The sequence below is a fragment of the Ranitomeya imitator genome, chromosome 5, assembly GCF_032444005.1.
Source record: "Ranitomeya imitator isolate aRanImi1 chromosome 5, aRanImi1.pri, whole genome shotgun sequence".
NCBI lineage: Eukaryota > Metazoa > Chordata > Amphibia > Anura > Dendrobatidae > Ranitomeya > Ranitomeya imitator.
In genome coordinates this window covers 683,536,403-683,554,547 of record NC_091286.1, presented here as the reverse complement: position 1 = coordinate 683,554,547, position 18,145 = coordinate 683,536,403, and the positions used below count along the sequence as shown (strand labels likewise).

General features: G+C 45.1%; 1 protein-coding gene across 4 annotated transcripts in view; it reads left to right on the top strand.

Annotated features, from left to right (window-relative positions):
* MSRA (methionine sulfoxide reductase A) overlaps nt 1-10,890 on the top strand; it is a 342,166-nt gene extending 331,276 nt beyond the window's left edge. For all 4 annotated transcript variants that reach the window (XM_069728387.1, XM_069728386.1, XM_069728388.1 and 1 more), the window contains one exon: nt 10,296-10,890. In XM_069728387.1, coding sequence (XP_069584488.1) covers nt 10,296-10,460 — 165 coding nt within the window. In that variant the 3' untranslated portion in view covers nt 10,461-10,890. The remainder of the gene's footprint in view (nt 1-10,295) is intronic.
* The last annotated feature ends 7,255 nt before the right edge of the window (nt 10,891-18,145 follow it).

Sequence of the window (18,145 nt, the reverse complement as noted above, 5' to 3'; positions counted from 1 at the left end):
TACCGAGGGGAAGAAGAAAATTTGTCAGACTAATATTTTTTTTTTCACGTAATACAGAATTGTTGGATAAAACATCTCTCCACTCTCTCGTGGGACTCGCTATTGAGCTGCAAAAGAAATTTTAGGATCTTCTCTATCCAACAAAAAAAATCTCTTCTTGACCTTTTCTCTACCTCTGATTCCATTTTCTAATTTTTATCGCTGGTTTTGACTTTATCTTTGCAGCTTCCACCCGGCGTAGTGGGACTATTTACTGAAGGTAGATATGTTCCACTACCTGCCTAGTAAGTGTAGGTGGCACCACTGCCTCCATCTATGAGGCTGGTGAAGAAGGTGGAGGTTGTCTTCTTCATTACCCATGGACATTCAGAACTGGTGTAGGGCTTCTTGTCGGGAGACCTGGGACTAGTCCATGCATTGTGGTCCATGATCTGACCAAGATCTTCAGATGTCTGCATAAGCCCTAAAAGTGATTGCACACACAGAACAAATCAAGGTGATCATGCCGTCCTTCCATTTAGCCAGATAGACATGAAGAACATATTTGAGATACATAAAGGAACGGAAGTATCTCACAGAGCAGAGGTGAATAAATCACTTTTCTATTTTCACTACAATCTTGAGGTGCTGATATTTTTTTGATATCTAAAGAAGGGTGCGGAGTCTATACTCTAAGGGTTGTCGTCTAGAGTTTCATAAAGCTGCTTTCTTGTTTCCACAGATAGATATTCGATGGAAAATACTCATACAGTACCGGTCAAACGTTTTACGTGTGGAAACAATTCTGCAAAGCAAGAAGCTTTCATAAATAGAATTGTTAATAGTTTATTTTTATTAATTATCAAAATACAAAATGACTGAACAAAAGGGTAATCTAAATCCCATCAATATCAGGTGACCACTTATCGCTTCCATCATTAGTATCTGGTGAACGCTTATCGCTTCCTTTAAAAGGAACTGGTGACCGCCCATCGCCTCCATCATCAGTATCTGGTGACCGCCCATCACCTCCATCATCAGTATCTGGTGACTGCCCGTCTCCTCCATCATCAGTATCTGGTGACTGCCCATCGCTTTCATCATCAGTATCTGGTGACCGCCCATCACCTCCATCATCAGTATCTGGTGACTGCCCATCGCCTCCCATCATCAGTATCTGGTGACTGCCCATCGCCTCCATCATCAGTATCTGGTGACTGCCCATCGCCTCCCATCATCAGTATCTGGTGACTGCCCATCACCTCCATCATCAGTATCTGGTGACCGCCCATCGCCTCCATCATCAGTATCTGGTGACTGCCCATCGCTTCCATCATCAGTATCTGGTGACTGCCCATCGCCTCCCATCATCAGTATCTGGTGACTGCCCATCGCCTCAATCATCAGTATCTGGTGACTGCCCATCGCTTCCATCATCAGTATCCGCACAAGCCTCATACACAGAAGATCTGGGGTCAGGTCTCCAAGATGTTTGGACCAACTTCCTGCTGAGATCCTCCATAGCAAGTGTTGAGTATTTATATTTCTCTTTTTTTCATTCTCTTTGCATTTTGCTAATTGATAAAAATAGACTATTAGCCCTTCTGTTTATGAAGCTTCTTACTGTGCAGCCTTTGTTCGACTCCTGCCTAAAACCTTTTGCACAATACTGTATGTTAAATAGATATTTGATAAATGGTTAGATACTGGATAGATATAATATAGATGAGGTTTATGCTCTTTGTTCTTCGGGCATCTTTACTATACGCTGATTCTGTTAGCTTTCTTAGAAGTTTTCATTTTTTGGTCATTCAATGAAAGTTGATATCTCTACAGTAAAGTATTCGCGGTCACCTTCGGGCGTTATTGGTAGCCGTGTGTTTGGCGATCCCAGCTTTCCCTGATGCAGATACATCCTAGGACCTGACGAGAGTAGAAGTGTGACCGTTCTCTGCCTTCGTCATGTCAGTCCGTGCACAGTGTGAGTGTAGCGCCTGGGGCGAGGGAGATCTTGCTGGAAGACACTTGGCATCCGACATTGAGGTCCATGTGTTACCGAAATCCGTCCAAGTGGAGAGTCGAAGAGATTTGCTTCTTACCTATCTCGTACACTCAGCAGCTGCTCCTGACAGGTGCTATCTTCCTTCATGGCAGATGGCAACAAAATTAGGATTTTTGGCAGGCCTCGGAGCTGCCTGTACATAGAGCGCACACACAAACATGCACCCAGACGAGCTGCGTGACAGTGGAACAGACGAGATGGTAATCCGCAGATTGACGATGATGGGGATTATACAGTCAGATCCTTTTGATGTTCCAGAGCTGCAGATTTCTGTCACCAAATCCTCTCCATTGCAGCATGGCTTGTGGGCCTCCCTCCGGGCACCTGGTAACCTTCATCCTTCTCTACGTGCACCCAGTGGGAATCTGACTCGGTATCTGTAGAATGATGGTTCTATGCAAAAGGGAAGAAGCTGCAGGACCAGGAGTGGTCACACCATGTCCATGACTTTGGTCATCAATATGAGATCGGTGAGGGGGCCGACACCAATGATTAGCTGTTATCAGCTCCGGCGTCTCCTGACTCAAACTCACTGAACAGGCTTGTAAAACGCAACTCCATTCAATGTTACATGGCTATTGCCCCTTACTACAGAATGGTCATAAATATGGAGTTTCAGGACAATGTTGAGGTCAAAATCCAAAGAGGACATGGTCAGGACCTGACCATAACGGGGCAACCAGAAAATAGTCGAGTGCTGAAAATAGGGACACAAGGTGCTCATACATAGTCACTTTTCATAGCAGTTAAAACGATACTTGGAAACCAATCTGTTGCGGATTTCAGCTTTCAGCAGAATCGTTCAGCACTGTCATATTGTGGGAAAATGAACGGTTTACATAGGACATAAATCCACGATTAGAAAAGTCACACAAAGCAACCAGAGAGGTCATACAATAATAATAATAATCTTTATTTTTATATAGCGCTAACATATTCCGCAGCGCTTTACAGTTTTGCACACATTATCATCACTGTCCCCGATTGGGCTCACAATCTAGAATTCCTATCAGTATGTCTTTGGAATGTGGGAGGAAACCGGAGTGCCCGGAGGAAACCCACGCAAACACGGAGAGAACATACAAACTCTTTGCAGATGTCCTGGGTGGGATTAGAACCCAGGACCCCAGCGCTGCAAGGCTGTAGTGCTAACCACTGCGCCACCGTGTATAGCTAGGAACTATACAAATATCAATAAGATGTAAAAGATACGGTGTGGAAATCAACCGCCACCAGTGGTGGTGAAGTGCTGTGCAAGATAGGGTTAAAGTGTATTGAAAGTAATAGGAGACAAAATGTGACTTCTTTATTTTCTGGGCACATGTTTTGTTCCGTTATATTACAACTTTCACCTGTGAAATTTTTTTTTGCTCTTTTTTTCTTCTTTGAAATGTGACCAATTTTTTAATCCAACGCCGTGAAATAAACTTGACATCTGGCTATAAAATCTGTGCCAAGTATCTGCTGATCTATACTTGGCTCCAGGACAAATGGAACGTTGGACAATATTGGGCGTTCACGGTGAACAGAAATCTAGAGATGAATGAAGGTCAATCCACAAAACGAACCCTAATAAGTGCCAAAAGGAAACACAAGAGACTTTTCGTACAGTTAAAGGATCCTTCTTTTATTGTCCCAATATTTAAACTTTTTGCAGTAAGTATGGCGGTTGGGTAACCAAATGAATCTGTTTCTCTCGTGACTTGTGTTTGGCATGAAGTACCTCTAGGGCATAATTTTTACTGACATTATTAGTTAGATCAAATTAATGTACCGTACTTGTTATTTTTCACAACTACCAGTTTGGTCAAGTCACTTTTTTACTCCTGGTGCCCATGAACAGAGTATTTTCCATATTCTGTTTGGGTATTCAGATTCCTTATTGTCATGGTCATGACTTCTCTGATCTGCCTTCCATCTGGTTACTGGTCATCTTTCATCTTTTTCCTTTTTGACTTCTCTGATCTACCTTCCATCTCTTTACTGGCCATCTTCTTCTTTCCCTTTTCACTCCTTGACTTCTCTGATCTACCTTCCATCTTGTTACTGCTTATCTTCTTTCGCTTTTCACTCCTTGATTTCTCTGATCTACCTTCCATCTCGTTACTGGTCATCTTTCACCTTTTTCCCTTTTGACTTCTCTGATCTACCTTCCATCTTGTTACTGCTCATCTTCTTTCGCTTTTCACTCCTTGATTTCTCTGGTCTACCTTCCATCTCCTTACTGGTCATCTTTCACCTTTTTCCTTTTTGACTTCTCTGATCTACCTTCCATCTGTTTACTGGACATCTTCTTGCACTTTTTCCTACTTGACTTCTCTGATTTGCCTTACGTCTCGTTACTGGTCATCTTCTTTCACTTTTCCTTCCTTGACTTGTCTGATCTACCTTCCATCTCGTTACTGGTCATCCTTCACTTTTTGACATTTCTTATCTGCCTTCCATATCGTTACTTCTCACCTTCTTTCAGTTTTCCCTTTTTGACTCCTCTGATCTACCTTCCATCTCTTAACGGGTCATCTTTTCACTTTTCCCTCCTTGACTTCTCTGATCTACCTTCTATCTCGTTGCTGGGCATCTTCTTTCACGTTTCCTTCCTTTTTATTATCTAATAAGGCACACATAAGCCTAAAATTACTATACACAATTCCAGGAGTCAACTGGAGTGAAGCAAAGCCACCATCGGTAAACCCGTAAATTCATCACCTTGCACTGTTATGATGCTTTATGTTGGAAACCAGGTTCTAATAAAGAGAAATCTTTCTACAATTAAGACAGTGCCCCCCAACAAGCAATAACATTTATAAAATAATTGGTCCACTTCTGTGTGTCCCAACAGTACCAATTCCCCATGTCCCTGTTATAAAATTTAGTAGAAAGACTTTCCAGAAAATTGGAGGCTCTTGGGTACAAGATCAAAATTAATGACTTGGAATAAGATGATCAGAAGCTCATATGGATGTGATGTTCAGGTGTCTACATACTCTTGGCTATGTAGAGTATATAGCATGGAAGACGGGGATGGACCTTCTGTGATCGGATGCGCCGTCTGTGTAATGGACTATCTAGGCACATAGTCATGTCTTTCTATGTAAAATAGGTCATTTGAGTCTATACTAAGTATGGCAATTTTATCTAAATGGAGAGCAGTGCAGAGATATGTACACCGCCATCTGTCTGGAAATCTGTTACACGTTTCAGGCACAGCTTCATACAGCCCTAAGGGGCCTGAATTCCAACCGCTCCAGACCCCCAACCCCCTTCTTCTTCGACAAACATGGCAGATACTCATACTGTGCTGAAAGTCAAAGGATGGAAGAGCATAATATGCTGAAATGTCATATGTAAATCCAAAAAAAAGAAATGCCTGTAACTCACAATCTGCAGTACAAAATTCCCTTGCAATAAGAGCTGACACTCTACAGGAGAGAGGAACCTGCACATAAGAGCTGACACTCTACAGGAGAGAGGAACCTGCACATAAGAGCTGACACTCTACAGGAGAGAGAACCCTGCACATAAGAGCTGACACTCTACAGGAGAGAGGACCCTGCACATAAGAGCTGACACTCTACAGGAGAGAGGAACCTGCACATAAGAGCTGACACTCTACAGGAGAGAGAGGACCCTGCACATAAGAGCTGACACTCTACAGGAGAGAGGAACCTGCACATAAGAGCTGACACTCTACAGGAGAGAGGACCCTGCACATAAGAGCTGACACTCTACAGGAGAGAGGAACCTGCACATAAGAGCTGACACTCTACAGGAGAGAGAGGACCCTGCACATAAGAGCTGACACTCTACAGGAGAGAGGACCCTGCGCATAAGAGCTGACACTCTACAGGAGGGAGGACCCTGCACATAAGAGCTGACACTCAACAGGAGAGAGGACCCTGCACATAAGAGCTGACACTCTACAGGAGAGAGGAACCTGCACATAAGAGCTGACACTCTACAGGAGAGAAGACCCTGCACATAAGAGCTGACACTCTACAGGAGAGAGGAACCTGCACATAAGAGCTGACACTCTACAGGAGAGAGGACCCTGCACATAAGAGCTGACACTCTACAGGAGAGAGAACCCTGCACATAAGAGCTGACACTCTACAGGAGAGAGGACCCTGCACATAAGAGCTGATACTCTACAGGAGAGAGGAACCTGCACATAAGAGCTGACACTCTACAGGAGAGAGAGGACCCTGCACATAAGAGCTGACACTCTACAGGAGAGAGGAACCTGCACATAAGAGCTGACACTACAGGAGAGAGGACCCTGCACATAAGAGCTGACACTCTACAGGAGAGAGGAACCTGCACATAAGAGCTGACACTCTACAGGAGAGAGAGGACCCTGCACATAAGAGCTGACACTCTACAGGAGAGTGGACCCTGCACATAAGAGCTGACACTCTACAGGAGGGAGGACCCTGCACATAAGAGCTGACACTCAACAGGAGAGTGGACCCTGCACATAAGAGCTGACACTCTACAGGAGAGAGGAACCTGCACATAAGAGCTGACACTCTACAGGAGAGAAGACCCTGCACATAAGAGCTGACACTCTACAGGAGAGAGGACCCTGCACATAAGAGCTGACACTCTACAGGAGAGAGGACCCTGCACATAAGAGCTGACAGTCTACAGGAGAGAGAACCCTGCACATAAGAGCTGACACTCAACAGGAGAGAGGACCCTGCACATAAGAGCTGACGCTCTACAGTAGAGAGGACCCTGCACATAAGAGCTGACACTCTACAGGAGAGAGGACCCTGCACATAAGAGCTGACAGTCTACAGGAGAGAGAACCCTGCACATAAGAGCTGACACTCAACAGGAGAGAGGACCCTGCACATAAGAGCTGACACTATACAGGAGAGAGGACCCTGCACATAAGAGCTGACACTCTACAGGAGAGAGGACCCTGCACATAAGAGCTGACACTCTGCAGGAGAGAGGACCCTGCACATAAGAGCTGACACTCTACAGGAGAGAGGACCCTGCACATAAGAGCTGACACTCTACAGGAGAGAATCTTTTATGTGTTGTAATGCAGCTGTAGGACCATACTCAGTGAAACAGCAGTGACCCAAGCAAGTTCAAACAAAACGTTCCTTTATTGTGTTACTTCACGCAGTCTATTAGCAATACACAGTAAACGGCTTCTTCATCCAGGCCAAAGGAAAATCACAGTACACGGCTTCTTCACACAGTCCATTAGAAATACACAGCAACCGGCTTTAATTTGCAGGCCCTACACAGGCCGGACTTCCCTCTGTCCAGTTTCCCTGGGGCGACTGCCCGCCGATACCAAATCTCTTTACTCACGCCGTGCACCTCATGCTATCCTCCGGATTGCAGCCTGGCAAACAGAAGACAGCCCGGGACGCAGGGTGTCAGTCTCTTTGGTTCCTTCTGCCCCTGTGTTGCTTCACACAGAAAGAGCTCTGCAGACAACTGCTCTGTCTGCCTCCAAACCAACACTGACACACCTCCCCCTCTACTACAGGGCTTTTAATCAGTCACTGCTTCACCATTCTAATTACCGCCACACCTGTGTCTGCAGTACGCCCTCATGGCCTCACTATGCCTCCATGCGCATTCTGGAGAGCTCAAACAGGGGCCCCTAGCTGTAACAGGGGTCACTGCCTCACATATCCTCCCCCCCCCCCGTTCATACCTGTGGGGTTGAACATTTGTTACCCCGTATGGGCGAAAGACAGGGCATCAGTATGCCCCTATGCCAACCCCGCTCGACACTACATTACGACACTACATTTGCGTTTCTCCTCCATATTTCATTACGAGACCACCCACCCCGTTCTCCATTGCAGAAGCCAAGCCCTCTTTTCTGTTTAACCAAAGATTTGGGCCAGTTTTGGGTGGTATCGACCTTGTTTATTTTGGGTTCACTAACCCCATGGGTCATCTTGTCACCTAAGTATTTGTTTACGTGCCCCCTGGTACTGTTTCCTCTGTACCCTTACCCATGCATCAGTGACTACTTCACGCTGAAATGCTGCGTACTGCGCCGGCAACTCTGAGCATATGTTTGTATTACGTCACACCCGAACCTGAGCCTCTTGACACTGCAGTCTAGCGAGCGCTCTATCTAGTTTACCCTGACCCCCGGCCCCATCCTCCGCAACCATACACTCCCGGTTCTTCTCATACCTGCGTTTTCTACACCAGCATCTCTGTGTGGGACCCTGGATCTGAGCTGTCCCGACCTTACCAGGGAAAATCTCCAGCTCAGGGTTCAATGGGGTCCCCAAGACCTCTACTGCCACAACCTCTATTGGAAACCTATCAGGGTTACACTATAACACTAAATTGGTGACCCCTGTGGCAGACCTCTAAGGATCTTCAGGTTCTATGCCCGAAACATCATCTTTAATTTCTCCTGCCATTACCTCTAGGGGAAGCCTATCATGATTACTCTCTGTCCCTAGGATGGTGACCCCTATGGCAGGTGTCTCAATATCTTTGGGTTCTACACCCGGTACAACACTTTCCGTGAGAGGGTTGACTCTGGTTTCCCACAGGGACCAAAATGGGCAAATCTCTCCCCAACACAGCCCCATATGGAAGGGTCTTTGCCACTCCCACCACATGCTTAATGTCCCCACATAGTGTGGAAAAATCAACCTCCGCGGTCGGGTACTCCCGGATTTCCCCGTGGATACCCATCACCTCCACTCTCGGTCCTTTGAGGTTGTCCCCGACAAAAAGGGACCGATGGACCAGAGTCACTTTACTCCCCGTGTCCAGGAGAGCCTCTGTTCAGCACCCATTCACAAGTACCTGGCACAATTCTGGTTCGCTGCCAGCTATGCCCGTAGTGGTGACAGAGACTGGCTGGGCACACATAGACTTCTGACCGGTGTTCCCGCAGTCCATGGGCTTAGATGTCACCGAACAGTTACTAGCCCCATGCCCGGGCTCTGGTGCAACTTCCTGAGTGGACTTATACCGCTCAATCAATTCTATTAGCAGTTCTAGGTTACCTAGGTCCCTTAGCCCGACCCAACACTGCATAGCGGCCGGCAGAGCCCTCACCATCCGGTCAGCCACGATTCTCTCCATCATCTCAAATGGGGAAAAAAACTCAGGCTGGAGCCACTCCTCCGCCACTTGCAGTAAGACATTTGCTTGAGACCCAATGTCTCAATGGAGACATAGATTGCAGTAGAAATATTAATTTCGGATGTGTATAAGGCATGGACTTTGGTTCTGTGACTTACTTTAGGTTTTCTCAAACCCAAAGTATATGTGTTTTTCCAAATGATGTCTTCTGGTTTGAATCTGTCAGTCATATGATGTTTCTTCCTGTCTCGTCTCTTAGGTTGGTTTCACATTTGTGGATGGAGGTGCTGCGGAGAGCTGCATACATCCTCCGTGAAGCTTCGCCCACCTCCGCGCCTCCTCCGGTCAGCTTTACCATTAGGTACGCAGACCATGCCAATGTATGTGGAGCTTCACTGAGGACATACGCAGCCCTCCGCAGCACCTCCATCCGCAAATATGAAACCAGCCTTACTCCTCATCCTTCTACAACCAGCCTAATTGTGGTGGTCACAGGCAATAAGTAATATAAAGCCAGAAGATGTTCGGGAAGATGGCTCCCAGTCCCTGACTAAATTGAGATTGAATTATGGGATAGAAAAAACCTGGTAATGTACACATGGTGCTGGTGGTCATAAATGTTAGAAATGGTAGTTTTTGTGGTGGAGTTCTGCTTGAGGACAACTCTCCAATATTTCATTGCTTATCTTCTGGAGTTTCACAACACATTATTGTTCTGAAGATATTAGATGCTGTGACCCTTCTATAGACAGGCAGAGAGAACTAATATTAGGTGTCCACTTTTGTAAAACTATGGCCATTTATAGTTTCGAGTTGTCCGTTTTCAGAAAAATATGGCCATTAAGCAATAGCGACCATCTGAAAGCAGGCAATCAGAAATAGTAGTGGGTTGTACATCTTCAGGAAGTATGGTTATTGGGTGGAGTGACGTTTTTGGAGATGGTCAACTAGACACAATAGATAAGATGTCCATCTTTAGAAGAGTGTGACCATTGGGTGAAGTGAACTTTCTGTTGAAGGTCAACAAGATGACGAGTCTTCCGATTGTTCCAGACTTGGATTCCATTTACACTAATGTATTTCATGATTCTATATTTGTGTATTATGTTTGGCTTTCTGTTTACTTCCAGAAATATTTTTGTACTGAAATCCTCAATCTTTTTTACAGGAGTTAACTGAAAATGGATTTGGAAATATCACCACAGAAATCCGCCAAGAAACCAACTTCTACTACGCAGAAGATTATCACCAGCAGTATCTCAACAAAGTGCCTAATGGCTACTGTGGACTGGGTGGTACTGGAGTCTCCTGCCCGATTGGCCTCAAGCAGTAAATTGGGGAGTCTTCCACCCAAAAATCTTTAAACTCAGGATGATATTAAGATGCAGCAATGTTATGATAATCTCAATCTTTTTATGCTTTTGGCTTTTATATCCATTGGTCCTGGTAAACTCCATAGAGCACTTTACCATTCTCGGTCCATAATTGAAATATATACCTTTATAGCTGGAGCTACATGGCAAGAATGGTCATGTATAGTTCTTCTTGGAAGATTCAAGTGATAGGACAAACCACCATTGTTTGTTGTCATGCTTAAATGGCTTTATAGCACAATGCAAATGTCGGTGCCCATTTTGGTTACCCCATAGTTATGACCCATTGGGAGCAATCCTAGTTTCAATAAATACTTTGCATGCATCCTTGCTTTACGCTTTACCCATGCTTCACTGGAATAAAAAAAAACTAAAAAGTGAAGAGAAGAATTGATAGGCTTCTGTGTTAGGTGCATTGGGCAACACTTTTGGTCTTCTGGGTGATGTCTTCCATTATACAAACCATCTAATGTAATTTTGATGACCTTCCAAGGCAGTGCCTTTAAATTATATCCTTGTCAGCCTGTTATACTACTAAGTAGAGATGAGCGGATCTTTTGTAGTTTGAATTCGCCGGCTTCATCACATTTTTCTAAATAAAATTAGATTCCCGGTCAATAAATTTGCCTGGATCTCAGTACTGGAAAGCTTGTAACTGCTTGTAAAATACATGTGGAGAAAAGAGAGAAGGAGAGAATCCCGCTGACTATAAGAGCTTACACTCTATAGGAGAGAGAGAACCCCGCTGACCATAAGAGCTTACACTCTATAGGAAAGAGACGACCCCGCTGACCATAAGAGCTTACACTCTATAGGGGAGAGAGGACCCCGCTGACCATAAGAGCTTACACTCTACAGGGGAGAGAGGACCCCGCTGACCATAAGAGCTTACACTCTACAGGAGAGATGACCCCACTGACCATAAGAGCTTACACTCTACAGGAGAGAGAGGACCCCACTGACCATAAGAGCTTACACTCTACAGGAGAGAGAGAACCCTGCTGACCATAAGAGCTTACACTCTACAGGAGAGAGAACCCCGCAGACTATAAGAGCTTACACTCTATAGGAGAGAGAGGACCCCGCAGACTATAAGAGCTTACACTCTGTAGGATACAAAGAACCCTGCTGACCATAAGAGCTTACACTCTACTGGAGAGAGAGGACCCCACTGACCATAAGAGCTTACACTCTACAGGAGAGAGAACCCCGCTGACCATAACAGCTTACACTCTGTAGGAAAGAGACAACCCCGCTGACCATAAGAGCTTACACTCTATAGGAGAGAGAACCCCGCTGACCATAAGAGCTTACACTCTATAGGAAAGAGACAACCCCGCTGACCATAAGAGCTTACACTCTATAGGAGAGAGACGACCCCACTGACCATAAGAGCTTAAACTCTACAGGGGAGAGAGGACCCCGCTGACCATAAGAGCTTACACTCTACAGGAGAGAGAGAACCCCGCTGACCATAAGAGCTTACACTCTACAGGAGAGAGAGAACCCCGCTGACCATAAGAGCTTACACTCTACAGGAGAGAGAGGACCTCACTGACCATAAGAGCTTACACTCTATAGGAGAGAGACGACCCCGCTGACCATAAGAGCTTACACTTTACAGGGGAGAGATGACCCCACTGACCATAAGAGCTTACACTCTACAGGAGAGAGAGGACCCCGCTGACCATAAGAGCTTACACTCTACAGGAGAGAGAGAACCCCGCTGACCATAAGAGCTTACACTCTACAGGAGAGAGAGGACCTCACTGACCATAAGAGCTTACACTCTATAGGAGAGAGACGACCCCGCTGACCATAAGAGCTTACACTCTGGGAGAGAGAGAACCCCGCTGACCATAAGAGCTTACACTCTACAGGGGAGAGAGGACCCCGCAGACCATAAGAGCTTACACTCTACAGGAGAGATGACCCCACTGACCATAAGAGCTTACACTCTACAGGAGAGAGAGAACCCCGCTGACCATAACAGCTTACACTCTGTAGGAGAGAGAACCCCGCTGACCATTAAGAGCTTGCACTCTGTAGGAGACAGAGAACCCCGCTGACCATAAGAGCTTACACTCTGTAGAAGAAAGAGAACCCCACTGACCATAAGAGCTTACACTCTGTAGAAGAGAGAGAACCCCGCTGACCATAAGAGCTTACACTCTGTAGGAGAGAGAGAACCCCGCTGACCATAAGAGCTTACACTCTACAGGAGAGAGAGGACCTCACTGACCATAAGAGCTTACACTCTATAGGAGAGAGACGACCCCGCTGACCATAAGAGCTTACACTCTGGGAGAGAGAGAACCCCGCTGACCATAAGAGCTTACACTCTACAGGGGAGAGAGGACCCCGCAGACCATAAGAGCTTACACTCTACAGGAGAGATGACCCCACTGACCATAAGAGCTTACACTCTACAGGAGAGAGAGAACCCCGCTGACCATAACAGCTTACACTCTGTAGGAGAGAGAACCCCGCTGACCATTAAGAGCTTGCACTCTGTAGGAGACAGAGAACCCCGCTGACCATAAGAGCTTACACTCTGTAGAAGAAAGAGAACCCCACTGACCATAAGAGCTTACACTCTGTAGAAGAGAGAGAACCCCGCTGACCATAAGAGCTTACACTCTGTAGGAGAGAGAGAACCCCGCTGACCATAAGAGCTTACACTCTGTAGAAGAAAGAGAACCCCGCTGACCATAAGATCTTACACTCTGTAGGAGAGAGAGAACCCCGCTGACCATAAGAGCTTACACTCTGGGAGAGAGAGAACCCCGCTGACCATAAGAGTTTACACTCTAGGAGAGAGAGAACCCCGCTGACCATAAGAGCTTACACTCTGGGAGAGAGAGAACCCCGCTGACCATAAGAGCTTACACTCTATAGGAGAGAGAGAACCCCGCTGACCATAAGAGCTTACACTCTATAGGAGAGAGAGAACCCCGCTGACCCATAAGAGCTTACACTCTATAGGAGAGAGAGAACCCCGCTGACCATTAAGAGCTTACACTCTGTAGGAGACAGAGAACCCCGCTGACCATAAGAGCTTACACTCTGGGAGAGAGAGAACCCCGCTGACCATAAGAGCTTACACTCTAGGAGAGAGAGAACCCCGCTGACCATAAGAGCTTACACTGTATAGGAGGGAGAACGCAAGTGACCATAAAAGCTTACACTCTATAGGAGAGAGAGAGGACCCTGATGATTATGAGAGCTTATAATTTGGGTGAAAGAGAGAGGAGCTGCCCATAAGAGCTACAGGAGAGAGATTTACCCAGGGACTCTGAAGATGGAAAATGACTTTGCTGTACAAACTGTGCTCTACTGGGAATCTATGGTGGCCCTGGTACTGACCACACCGCTGTATAAGCCATGATAATCCTTAAGATGTCTTTGCTGCAGGTCATTATGAGAAGACTCGCAGAAAGACATTAGCCCGCTCCACTCGACGATTCTTTAGTAGTGTGTGAAACGGTGTTGGGTAAGTTTTATTTTTGCAAATCAAATCTCACAATTTTCAGAATCTGCGAATTTCAGGAAATTCAACTCTAGCTCGATCATCTGCTGTTTGATCCGCTCATCTCTACCACTAAGGTTTGGCACTTAGCACAATCAATGACAATGGAGGCCAAAGTGGTTTTGATATCCTTTTCCAAAAAATGAATGATTATGAAGGTGGGCAAAGAATGCCATTGACCATTTCAGACCGTCATCTCCATAGTCAACCAACCAGTCTCCAACAATTGTAGTCAAGTGTAGGACATCTAGATTCTGATTAGTTGTCCTACTTGCAAGTCTAGCCCATCTCATTTTTCTATAAGGCGCAGCTCGTTGTGGTACGATGATATTGTATCTCTGGTTTTATATCAACCTACAAATAAACCTACAGTCATGGACAAAAATTTTGAGAATGAGACAAATATTAATTTTTCCAAAGTCTACTGCTTCATTTTTTCTAATGGCAATTTGCATATACTCCTGAATGTCAGAGTGATCAGCTTAACAGCAATTACTGTACTTGCAAAGTCAATATTTGCCCAGAAAATGAACTTTAACCCCCAAAACACATTTCAACATCATTGCAGTCCTACCTTAAAAGGAGCAGCTAACATCGTTTTAGTGATTGATCCATTAACACAGCTGTGGGTGTTGATGAGGACAGGGCTGGCGATCAATCAGTCATGATTAAGTAAGAATTACATCACTGGACACTATAAAAGGAGGCTGGTGCTTGGTATCATTGTTTCTCTTCAGTTAACCATGGTTATCTCTAAAGGAACACGTGCAGCCATCATTGCACTGCACAAAAATTGCCTAACAGGGAAGACTATCGCAGCTACAAAGATTGCACCTCAGTCCACAATCTATCGCATCATCAAGAACTTCAAGGAGAGAGCTTCCATTGTTGTCAAAATGGCTCCAGGGCGCCCAAGAAAGACCAGCAAGCGCCAGGACCGTATCTTAAAACTGTTTCAGCTGCGGGATCGGACAACCAGCAGTGCCGAGCTTGCTCAGGAATGGCAGCAGGCTGGTGTGAGTGCTTCTGCACGCACTGTGAGGCGGAGACTCTTTGAGCAAGGCCTGGTTTCAAGGAGGGCAGCAAAGAAGCCACTTCTCTCCAGAAAAAACATCAGGGACTGACTGATATTCTGAAAAAGGTACAGGGAGTGGACTGCTGAGGACTGGGGCAAAGTAATTTTCTCTGATGAATCCCCTTATCGATTGTTTGGGACATCTGGAAAACAGCTTATTCGGAGAAGAAGAGGTGAGCGATACCACCAGTCTTGTCTCATGCCAACTGTAAAGCATCCTGAAACCATTCATGTGTGGGGTTGCTGCTCAGCCAAGGGAATCGGCTCACTCACACTCTTGCCTAAAAACACAGCCATGAATAAAGAATGGTACCAGAATGTCCTCCAAGAGCAACTTCTCCCAACCATCCAAGAGCAGTTTGGCGCCCAACAATGCCTTTTCCAGCATGATGGAGCACCTTGCCATGAAGCAAAGGTGATAACTAAATGGCTCATGGAACAAAACATAGAGATTTTGGGTCCACGGCCTGGAAACTCCCCAGATCTTAATCCCATTGAGAACTTGTGGTCAATCATCAAGAGATGGGTGGACAAACAAAACCAACAAATTCTGGCAAAATGCAAGCATTGATTATGCAAGAGTGGACTGCTATCAGTCAGGATTTGGTCCAGAAGTTGATTGAGAGCATGCCAGGGAGAATTGCAGAGGTCTTGAAGAAGAAGGGGCAACACTGAAAATATTGACTTGCTGCATTAACTCATTCTGTCAATATAACCTATTGGTACTCATAATATGATTGCAATTATATTTCTGTATGTGATATAAACATCAGACAAACACTAATAAAAACCAGAGGGCAGCAGATCATGTGAAAATATCATTTTGGTGTCATTCTCAAAAATTTTGGCCATGACTGTAAATTATCAGGGCATAGAAGCAAGGCAACCTCAACGTTTAGAGATCAATTCGTAGGACCCTGATCCAAGTGCTACGTCTGTGTCTGCCGGTCAAGTGCTCTGCGAACCTCCTCCTACTTGCTGGCATCCCTGGTTCCTCTCTGGATTATCCTGCCTTTTGCGATGTCATGTGTGTGTTATGCCGCAAAGATGACATCGCGGCTGTTCGACTACTCAAAAAAGAATGTGGGGTGGTTGAAGGCAGGAGGCAGTTTGCCAGGCTCTTGTCCAGCAGCCACAGAATACTGATGTGGCCGCTGGACTCAGGTTCTTCAAATATATTTCTTGATCTCAGCGTCTATTCTTTCCCATGGAAATGTTTTACGATGCATCAGAACATTGAGGTTTTAGTTGCAATAAAGGTTGCCATGGAGTCCTTGCCTTATTTTTTTTCTTACTTAAGTGGATCTCCGCTACATTTTTATTTTTATATTTAAAAACTGGGCCTTTGGTTGTCTTATAAGAAAAAAAAAAAATCATACCTATCGAAAATCCCCCAGCCAGTCTCTTCGCTACTTACTCTGCTGTTTAATGTCAAATGACTGGCTGCAGTGGTGACACTTCTTTTAAATTGCGAGATAGAAAGGAGAGTGTATCTTCCAGCTTGGATGATGGAACATCAGTGCTGCAGCCAATCGATGACCACCACCACCACAAGAGAAGATGAGGAGACCTGCAAGCCACCAGTGCGGAGGAATCTTAAGTATTTACTTTTTTATATATATATTTTTTTTACCACCAGGGACCCATTTTTTAAAGAAAAAAAATGGTGGATGGTATCTTTAAAATGTTATAATTTTGGTGCAATTTTTCACAATTTATACAGCTCCCCGCCACTGTGTGACACTGATTTTTTTTTTTTTTTTTTGCATCTTCGTTAGACCATTTGTGCCTCCGGCAAATTATCGCCGGTGCTCGCGTTTATAGTACAAAACAATAAGCCTCATTTCCATATTGTTCTTCAAATGTTGTTTATCTGAGTGTCAACAATCAACTCCTGAAAAATAAAATAAAACCAACAGCAAAGGGATCTGTCGAAATCCCGCTGGTTAATATCCGCAGTTTTATCGCCTTCGTTGGCTTCAATTAATTTGTCTGATTCGTTGACTGAACGGGGACTTGGTTGGGTTCCACATCGGGAAAACAATCCATGTTCTATGCCTACAGGCAAAGCCAAAAGTGGTGGGGCTGAGTGGGTCGAGGAGCGTGGCTGGAGCATATGCTGCCGCCTGGCAGATACCTTTCTTTTTATAACTTTCATGTTGTTAAAATGAATTGTTGCCTTAGCGCCGATGAGCAGATGGCAGAAGGTGATTTACTCCACGTGTAAAATCCAGGTGTGCAAGCAAATCACGAGGACTTGGTGTGTGCAAAATAATTGCTTGTAGCAACTGTAAAAAAAAAAGTGACTAGTTTTTACTCCACCAATATGGACATCATTATTGGTTGTCATCCTACGTTTCTGAAAATATTTTAACAGGGGTTGTATGAAATTAGAAAAAAGTTTGCTCTATTTTTTTTTAGCGATGGCACCACTCTTGTCCGCAGGCTGTGTCTGGTATTGCAGGTCAGTTTCATTTAGGCCATTGCTGGACTATACTATTAAAGTATAACTAAACTATTTTGATAAGTGGTTGCTTCTCGAAACCCTCAATGATCGTACAAACCAGTAGGCAGAAGCTGACGCCAATTTGAAGCGTTCTCTACAGTTGATAACTAACCACTTAGATGCCACAATTGCAATTGACTACGGCATCTAAGGGGTCAGAGTGGAGAACCCCCTCTGTCACACCAATAAAATGTGGAAAAGTGCTATAATAAATTCCTAAACCCATCCCCTCCCACCTTTTCCGATTCCGAAAATGAAAAACTTTAAAAGAAAATTCTGAATATACTATCCTTAAATGGATATTGACCAAGCGTGGGATTAAAGCTTCTGCTCCTGGAATCTAGCGGCAGCAATTTGGGTCTCTTGCTGTTAGCCACAGGATCCTACGGAGAAGGCAGAAACATTTTTTTCCTACTTCTGTCTTCTTTTCTGCTACATAGTTTTAGATACTGACTAGAAGCATTAGCAGTACCAATCTCCTGGTGTCTGACCAATAAAGCAGAGCTGCAGGGGTAACCTCAGAGCAGGGTCAACT